This window comes from Arctopsyche grandis, chromosome 9 (assembly GCF_051622035.1).
Source record: "Arctopsyche grandis isolate Sample6627 chromosome 9, ASM5162203v2, whole genome shotgun sequence".
NCBI classification, from domain to species: domain Eukaryota; kingdom Metazoa; phylum Arthropoda; class Insecta; order Trichoptera; family Hydropsychidae; genus Arctopsyche; species Arctopsyche grandis.
The window spans coordinates 25261148-25271362 of NC_135363.1; the positions used below are offsets into that span (position 1 = coordinate 25261148).

A 10215-nucleotide genomic window follows, 5' to 3' on the forward strand; every position below is an offset into this window, starting at 1 on the left:
GTTTCACAGCATTTATTGATGATTAAAGAGATACACGCACTGGCAGTGCTCAGTCCAGAATGACTTGATATCGCCTAAGTATCGCCTTATAAGGGATAGATCTCTCAGGACATCTTAGACGTCTAATTTGTTTACCTATTGCTATGGTCACGTACGGATATGTCTTCCCACAACATTCGCTCCCACGGTACAGGTCAATTCTGAGAAAGTACCAATACCAGCCAACTCGGTCGCCATTGTTTAGCCTACATGCACTTAGGGTCTAGATATAATCCTGGAAGTAAGTGCAAGCACTTAGTTAATCCGTTAACAGATATCCGTTGATCCTAAGTGCAAGCACCTAGTTAATCCGTTAACAGATAATCCTTGAATGGTCACACAGTATCTGGGATTCAATTCGCTTAATCCGCGGCGTTCGTAACAATATGATGATTTTCAAGTACTTTCCAATGCCCTGTTTTAATTTGTCAAATTTAGACACATGTGGGCACTTCTTAGATCAATGTACAGATTTCGTTTCTTATAAAATCTCAAACTAAGAATATTGCTCTAATTTTCACCAACTTTACAACTACATACATGTTTATGTACATTTATAAAAATAATTGAACGAATACAAATACATATATATATATATATATATATATATATATATATATATATATATATATATATATATATATATATATATATATATATATATATATTTATATATATATATATATATATATATATATATATATATATATATATATATATATATTTGTATATATATATGTATATATATATATATATATATATATATATCCTGACTACCATATAATGTAAATCTGAAATACTGGTACTATTTATAAGTATCAATGTATTTAAACATATTTCAGTGATAGTTTACAAAATATATTACATTAATTTTCGACGTAATGATAATAGTTGTGTGACAAGCGCCACACGCTCCTTCGTATACGTCTTCTTCATCCCTTATTTAATCTTATGAGGGTGGTTATGGGGGTAGGTAGTCGTAGTGGTAGCTGAAGAAGTTCACGTGCGTCGTGAAAATCGGCGACCACCTCTTCACGATGATGTATGGAGCTTAATGAGCTCAAAGCTGTGCTCGCTTTGACCCATTAGGGCCCGAAAGCTCACACCTACGACCCGCATTATTATTTGCGCCTTTGTTTTTGGCGCCAAAGTGGAAATGGGGTTAAGCTCCGAGCTACCAATTACCACTTTCTCGTCATAAAGTCTGATGCGCGTAATGGAAATTTAAAGCTCGCGTACCCCACACTACGTTTCCCGCGCCATTTTCCGATTTTCCGGCGCTCACTTTGTAAGCGGATGTATGTATGTATGTATGTGTGTGTGTGTGTGTGTGTAAAAATTGTGTAAATATTTCGACGATTTAATAATTCGAAAGCGGCGTCCGAACAAAACGAATTAATTATCGATGCTTGTGTATATTTAATTAAACTTCTTACAATTGTCCAATAGACTTTATTCACGACAAGTTCGCTCGTCGCGTTTCCGAGAACGCCGGCAATTTCGTGTGGCTCTCAGCTTTTCTCATTAAAAGTTGATCAAACACTTCGTTCCCCCCACCCCTTATTCTTCCCCTATTTCACCTTCCTTCCCTCCCCTTCTTGTAACGTAAAAAATATCCGTCATTATTTGCACACTAAACAATAGGTTTTTCGTCTTGTTAAATCTTACTTTTGACTTTTTTTCGTCTCACTTTTTTCAGAATGAAAGGCGGAATCGGATACTTGCACGACTGGAATAGCTCAAGGAGAAACTTTGTAAAAGGTTCGAAAAAGTTTACAAATTTACTATTATATTTACGAGAAATGCACAGCTCTCGGATTGTTTAACTTTTGAACAATGCGTCAAACTTTAATTTTTCACGTTAAATGAACAATAATCGTAATCGACTTCAATCAACATAAAATTGTACCTTAGATTGGAAATTTAAACACATATTTATTTAACAATTTTCAAACGAAATTTCAAACAATTTTCGAAGTTGAATGAATAAATAAAATGTTTTAAAAACTGTTAAATATATATATATATATATATATATGTATTTACATGTATAATTATCGTGGGTTAAATTCAGTAAATTATTACTTTTTATCTATATATGTAAATACATACTTAGTAACAATAAAGCTTTGTGATCATGTGAAAATTTTAACTGGAGATTTTTACTGATTCAAACTCAGAATCGATCACTGATCACGTTTTTATGGTATAGAAAAATGTTTGTGTGTGTGTGTGTGTTAGTATTTGACTGTATATTTTGAAAAATTTTTTATCACCGTTAGTCGTATCAGTTACTTGATAAGGAGATTAACACAGTTGATAAACCAGATGTGAGATTTTTCCCTCTTGGAAAGGTCAAAAATGCTGTGACCACACGAATTTTTACACGCTACTGAACGAATCAAGTTGAAAATTCATTTTTGTTTTATTTTTTAACAACTAACATATAGGTATATTTGATAAGGTTTTGGCTAAGCATTATTTGTTTTAAAACAATATTTAATTATTTTATTTTGTTTATAATTTCTATAAATGTTATTTATATAATTTAATATTCCTAGTTGATTCAATAAATACTATAAAAGGCATTAATATGGGGAGGGGGCTCCTCTAGGAATTAAATGAGAAAATATGCTTTCAGTTTTATTTAATCAGCAAAATGCAAACGGTAAATTTTTTTAACATAGTATGCTGTTGGTCAGACCTGGATTTGTGACTCCAGGTTGATCGTTTCCTATCAGAGTTTGCCAATTTTCTCTGATTTCATTGTTGAAACGGTTCCCGGAAAAAAAAATTGGCTAAAAATCCTTCCTACCTACTATGTCACCACTATTTGAAAAATTTGATTGATGTACAATAAAAATTTATGTACAATTCATAGATGTCGCGTTAATTTGCGAGTTTTTTCAGTGTCTCGCAATTCAACGACTTATAATAAAAAATGCTGTATTTGTATTTGTAATTGGCCAGGAAGGCGCATTGGGATTTACCTGTAAGGCCTTCCTGGTATATATGTAAAATAAAAAATAAAATAAAAAATAAAATAAAAAATAAAATAAAAAATAAAATATTGCAACCCTAACTTTTAAACCAGTTAAATATTCTTTTGAATAGAAACAATATTTTTTGATATGTTTTATAAATATTCTCAATCCACATCTATGCAAAAATAATAAAAGCTTGACTGTAAAATAAAAGTAAAAGTAGTTTTTCTTCTGCCTGGAAGAAATGAGATTTTAGATTTACAAGTTAGAAAAAGGATATGCGCCTGGAAATGTTTTAATATAAATACAGTAACTACAGTTTTTTCTTTTACATGCAAATTAGACGAAGGCTTACTATTATCGTATTAAGATAACTTTGTCGATTTACGAGTCTGTAATATCGATACCCCCCCCCCCCTTCCAATCGGACTGATTGGTAGAAATGAACCGTTTGACCATCTGTTGAAGCGCGGCCATTATCGACGTAATTTATCTACTAAAGTACCGCGTATCAATGTAAGAATTGCCCGTAATTTGTATCGGTCTGTAAACATTTACCCGAGCTCGAAGTGCGGACTTGGGGGAGGACTGGTGGGTAGGGGATGAGGCAAACGTTCCATGGCCGGATGCAGTAATAAATACGTCGAACCTGCTATTTGTCAACGCGCATACCATCGATTGTGTGCATTTTCATTCGACAGGAAATTTAGACGTTTTTAGACCCTCGGTAAAATCAATTTATCGCGATACAACATGCTTTCTAAATATTTTCATACTCAATTTACATATATAAAACACATACATATGTATATACATATGCATACTTTCAATTATGAATAAATGGTTTTTAAGACTCTAAATTTCAAATAAGATAAAAGGTCTGTGTATTTTGGGGATTTTAAACACCGTTAGTCCAATCAAACTGAAAATTAGTATCGGTTACTGAAATGCTAATCGATACGACGTAATTTTTAAGGTACCTCCCAAATGTATAGGCAGTGGCGGACTGGCCATACAAGCTTACATGCCCGATGGCACGTGGGCCCCACGATCTGTTAGAAAATAGGGGCCCTCAGTAAAGTTAAATAGCTTTTTCACTATTTCATTTTACGTGTGTAAAAATGTACAGGATATTGCACTTCGGGACCTAAAGTTTGGGTATTTCAACAAAAGAAATTTCTTACGATATACAAAAACAACTAATACCTGCTTTAATAGCCCAAGGATCGGTTAACTTTTTTTATTAGGCTCGAAATGTAAGTTTCAACATTTGCGTGGGCCCCTTTTGTCAAGCCCATTTCCAACCTCAAGATTATGTATATACCTATTAACCTACATATGTAACAACTACCTACTGAAATAAAAATGGGAATATACAAATTGCCGTGAATAATATAAACTAAATTTCATAAAACAATTTTGATACTCATCATCAACCAGCGATTTAAATTTACTTCATACTTTAAAAATAACATTTGATTATACTTCGACAATATAGTAAGATTTAAATACACAATTTTAAATAGTTTCCGAATATAAAATTTATTCCTAATCTTGACACATCCATATATATATAGAAATATAGAATAGGGGCCCCCTCCTCAAAAGCCCGAATTTTGATTAATATTAATCGAAAATATTATGCATTGTTTTCTACCGAAAGTAAAAGCCGCTTTTGTGCCACATTATTTTATGATGCATTCTATTTACCTAGGACAAGGGTTAAAACGAAATATACAATGTAATTTATTGATCTATTTTGCTTTTGCCATTTTTATTGCACCTAAATTGAAAACGAAACTCTTTACGGCGACTTTTACCCACGATCTTTCGAAAGAAACCAGTTAAAACTGTTGAAAATCTATTCCAAAGATCTGTCGGTAACTTTGTACGATTCTCCGACAAACCTTTTTATTTTATTGGCTAAATACGACTTCGAAAATTTCAATATTATCCTTTTATTTTCTTCGAAGTTGCATAATCCAAAACATATGTTTTCTTTTTTACACATTAAAGCAACTTAATATCGTACAATTTACTTTAGTTGTGTTTCGAACTAGTACTATTCAACATCTAGTACAGCAGACAAGGCATAATTACAATGAGTTTGTGAGAGCGGAAACATTCAGAATTTTATATTATTTTATAAAATTCACATTGATTTAAGGTAAGTGATTTTTTTAATTTTTTCATTGTTTAATTTTGTTTGTTTTGCATAGAAAACCAAATTACGGAATACAATAAAATCTCTCAAGGGTAAAAAAAACTATCGATAACAATAAAAAAAGGAGTTTGATGTTGGAAATTTAGACAGCTTTAAAAACAGTACTAAAACTTTAGATATACCTATATTATATAACACATTAACTTGCTGTGTCGTCGACAGCCACTGAAAAAGTGTTCTTAAATTCGCTCAAGCATGAGTTTTGATCTATTTAATGCGTTGATATTTTAAAATTTAAACTACATTTTTCGTGTTAATGAATTTCAATTTCTCCCTCGCACTCATACGCGACAACGTTTTAGCGGATGTTTGTTTTAATTCGATTGAAATTCACGTACCGCTCGAATTATTACGTTTAGATAAAAAAAATATATTCAGATAAAAAAACCAATCCCTATAAACGTGTTGAAATAAAAAAAACTGTCCAAATGAACCCATAATAGCACGAGGAAAAGTTGTGTAAAAAATATGTATTTTTGACTTTAGAAATTCGCTAGAAAATTAAGTATTTTAAAGCATAAAAATATCACAATTCTATAGAAAAAACATCTAGTACAGTGTTTATTATAAGAACTTTTTAATTCTTCGTATTGATAAGGATTTTCGTTCAGTTACAATTATTTTTTTAATTGATGTTTATTATAAATAGTGAATAGCCCGATGAAACATCATCGCATGGGTATAAAATTATTATATACTCGTATAAAACTAAAAAAAAAATCCGGAACCGGAACCGTTATTTTCGTAGACTCTCATAGATAGTTTTCAATTCTTTATTTGTAATAATTTTCAATTCTTAAAAATACGCAGACTCCCATAGAGAGTTTTCAATTATTTATTTAAAGACTTCCTATTTTTTTCTATTATTATTAGCTATCGCCCCGAGCGATACTGCAAATCGAAATCGATTCACTCGATCCATGACACCCGACCACTCACGACCTCTCCCGACTACTTCCGACTTCTCCCGACAACTACCGAAGATATGACTCCGTTTTGATTGGTTGTCCATACGTTCTGTACGATTATTGAATATTAACGTTATTTAGAGCAGTCTTTATACCCGTATCATGGTGTAGTGGTCAGCGTATATTGATCTGGGCGCGAGGGGGATAGGTTCGAGTCGGCTCCTATCCCCCGGGATTTTTTTCCTCGTAGAAAGGTCAAAAATGTTGTGCCCACTACTCTGTCCGCACCCCTGAACGTATTAAGCTGAAAATTTATATTTCTATCTTTTATGTACTAACTTAGAGCTGGTAGCGTTTTGGTCAGAATTTGTAAACCGGAAGTAGTATTTTTTTTTAAAACAATATTTCATTATTTTATTTTGACCTTAAAAATTATTTTTATTTTCTTGATATTTAATGAGTATAATGATAGTGATTTTTAGTAATAAAAAAAATTTGAACAAAATCTGATAACCGGAAGTAGATCTTTTGTTTTGGGCAAGTTTCCATACATTTGCGCTCAATTTGTATCGCTATCATAGTCATCAGTTCAATATCGAATTTTGTTTTGTAACCTTCTTATATTCATCAAATACATAGATAAAGTCATGGGTTGGTCACACCCGAATTTTTTATTTTTACATACCTCCTTTACGTTTTTACGTGTATCGTCGAGCGACCCCAAAGGGGAAGTGTTGCACAACCCACGCTATGCCTCAAATTTTTTTGTGAATATGAAAAATTGTAATGCTTGATAATGAAATATTGTTTTTAAAAAAAATACTACTTCCGGCTTACGAATTCTGACCAATACCCTACCAGCTCTAAGTTAGTACACAAAGGATAGAAATATAAATTTTCAGCTTAATACGTTCAGGGGTGTGGACAGAGTAGTGGGCACAACATTTTTGACCTTTCTACGAGGAAAAAATCCCACTTCCGGTTCAATTAATTAAGTGATTTTTTTTTATTTTTACTTAAAATTACTATTTTTATTATACACAATAAATATCAAGAAGATTAAAACAATTTAAAAGGTCAAAATAAAATAATGAAATATTGTTTTAAAAAAAAATACTACTTCCGGTTTACGAATTCTGACCAAAACCCTACCAGCTCTAAGTTAGTACATAAAGGATAGAAATATAAATTTTCAGCTTAATACGTTCAGGGGTGTGGACAGAGTAGTGGGCACAACATTTTCAACCTTTCTAAGTGAAAAAAATCCCACTTCCGGTTTATAAATTTTAATAATTTTTTTTCAGTTTCATCAAATTGCAACAAGAATTATACTTGAATTTTTTTGTGACGAACACACATGTTTAAGGGGTCGAAAAAAATAGTCGAAGAAAAATCGAACAAGAGTAAACTGCTACTTCCGGTTGACGGATGCTAACTAAATTTTATAATTAACTTGGTATTAAACTTAAACTTCTAGATATGAAATTTCAGTTCAATAAACCAAAAGGTTTCTGAAAAAAACATAAAAAACTTCGATTCTCTAGAGTAAAAGTACTGCTTCCGGTTCAGATAGAAATATTTAAAAAATATGAGGTTATAAAAATTATTATTTGTATTATATTTAAAAAAAATTCAGTCCGAATCAGCTAGTGGTTTGGGAGATAATTGAATTCAAAAACTTAAAAAAAGAGGACACCTATAAGGCGAGGTACCATTTCCGGTCAACTGAGTTCGAATCAGTCAAAATCTCGAGTTCGAATTTTCGCATGATCACAAAACTTCATCTATTGTTACTACGTACATAGATAAAGTAAAAATGTACTACTGGAATATTTCAATATCCATCACGAGACAATCTGAAACAATTTTTTGCTGAACATCCATTTCAGCCTGTAAGTGATCTACCAGTTGATGCTCGATTATATGAGAGAAACACTATGAATGATTCAGTCCCAAGAAATTGGCTAACATATAACAAAGAAAATGAGTGCTTATATTGTTCATATTGCTTAGCGTTTGAGTGTCCCAAATCGGATTCATCATCATTTGTACATGGCTTTAGTGACTACAGACGTATTAGCCAGAACTTGGCTGTGCACGAATCGACAACAACCCATGTGCGAAATGTTCATCAATATATCAGTGTGGTTAATAATGGAACATTAGATAATTTTTTTGCGTCATCATTAATTCAAAAGAACGAAAAGGTACTAAAGCAAAGAAGTATTGTCATGAGGATTATAGACATCATAAAGATGTTAGGAAGCAAGCAGTTTCTTTTCGAAGTCACAGAAATGAATCGGCCTATACTCTGGATGATGAAGCTTCGAATCATGGTAATTTTTTGGCTTCAGTGCAGTTGATGGCAAAATATGACACCATTATAGCAGCTCACGTTTCTGCAGTGCAAAAAAAGTCATATCAAAGAATGAAACGACTTAAACACCAAGGAAAGGCGGGAAATAAAGGCCGTGGTGGACTAATTACCTACTTGAGCAAAACAACTGTTAATAGGTTAATCCATATTATGAAAACTATGATTCAAGAAAGAATTAATCATGAAGTTTTTGAAGCAAAATATTATTCTATCCAGGTTGATTCAACACAGGATAATACAATCATCGATCAATTTAGCATCATTATTCGGTATGTGCATAAAAGCATTGTCTATGAGCGCCTACTTTCAATTGTGCCGTGTAATGATGGTACAGGACAGAGACTTTTTAATTTATTGACTGAAAAGTTGCAACATCTTAATATTGACCCTAAAAATTGTATATCTGATAGCACAGATGGTGCTGCAAGCTACTATGGAGAGTATAATGGTTTGCAGAGTAAACTTGCTGACATGGCAGATCAACATGTTCATATATGGTGTTATGTCCATGTCTTAAATTTGGTAGTAACTGAAACCACAAAATGTTGTGTGTCTGCAGTTTCTTTTTTTAATTTGCTTCAAAATTTAGCAACTTTTATAAATGGATCATATAAGAGGATGTCTGTGTGGATAGGAGTTGTTGAAAAACAACTGGGGCAAGAAAATATGAAAAGATTAAAACTAATTGGTGAAACCAGGTGGTCGGGAAAATCTAATGCAGCAACAACAATATTTGGACATTTTAATGATCCCACTGCTAGTACTTTCGTAAATCTACTTACATGCTTATCAATGATACAGGATTCAGACAAGTTTGATGCAAAAACGAAGCACGAAGCCACTTATTTACTCCAGAGTCTTCAAAAGTTTGAAACCATATTGACAGCATTTACTTACTTGTACATATTTGAAACCACAGCCCCTTTGTCTAGTTATTTACAAACAAATTGTTTAGATATGTTTACTGCATGGAGTTTGGTAGATACAGCAACAACAAAGTTGATGGAACAGAAAAGAACATTCCATAATGTTCACAGTAAGGCTTTCGAATTCGTAACTATATGTAATGATATGATTTCAATGATTAATATGGATGGATGAAAATCAAACATTGGAAATTGATTCCATAGTAACAGCGTTGCCTGTTAAAAGAAGAAAAGAATGAAAAAGAAAAGAAGAAAAGAATGGCAGATGAAGTAACTAATGATGAAGGAAATTCTTCAGAAACTTAACCTTATAATGGATCGCATTGTCCAATCGCTACAATCACGATTTATACATCACAAGCAGTTGTATAAAGATTTATCTTGGTTGGACCCAGTTAATTTTAAAATTATTGCAGAAAAGGGCCTTGATGATATTGCATTGGATGGTGTTGTGATGTTCTTTCCACTAATCAATAGAGGCAATGTAAAATTAGAATTGGTTTCATTTGCCTCAAATTTTGATATATTGAAGCTATTACTTCAAATTAGTGAGAGTGAGGATGACAGCAGCAGCTGTAAAACTTGCAGAACATGTCCATCTTGCGTTTTAAAAATTTTATCGTCGAACAGACTACACGACAAAGCGTATGATAACCTATATGAATTATACAAAATCGTCTCCACACTCTCAGTTACACGAGTGCAATGTGAGAGGACGTTTTCAAAATTAAAAATAATTAAGAACAGACTGAGAAAT

General features: G+C 32.3%; 1 protein-coding gene across 1 annotated transcript; it reads left to right on the top strand.

Annotated features, from left to right (window-relative positions):
- The first annotated feature begins 8092 nt into the window (after window positions 1–8092).
- On the top strand, window positions 8093–9560 carry LOC143917326 (zinc finger MYM-type protein 1-like). Its single transcript, XM_077438808.1, has 3 exons — window positions 8093–8228; window positions 8354–9398; window positions 9488–9560. The coding sequence occupies exons 1-3, from the start codon at window positions 8093–8095 to the stop codon at window positions 9558–9560; spliced, it is 1254 nt and encodes a 417-aa protein (XP_077294934.1).
- The last annotated feature ends 655 nt before the right edge of the window (window positions 9561–10215 follow it).

Bases quoted from the DNA above. Each gene is read 5' to 3' on its own strand.
- LOC143917326 (XM_077438808.1), top strand. From the start codon at position 8,093: ATGAATGATTCAGTCCCAAGAAATTGGCTAACATATAACAAAGAAAAT. The intron at 8,229-8,353 runs GTATTAGCCAGA...TTAATTCAAAAG, and splicing joins TGGCTTTAGTGACTACAGAC to AACGAAAAGGTACTAAAGCA. The intron at 9,399-9,487 runs GTTTGAAACCAT...CAAATTGTTTAG, and splicing joins TTACTCCAGAGTCTTCAAAA to ATATGTTTACTGCATGGAGT.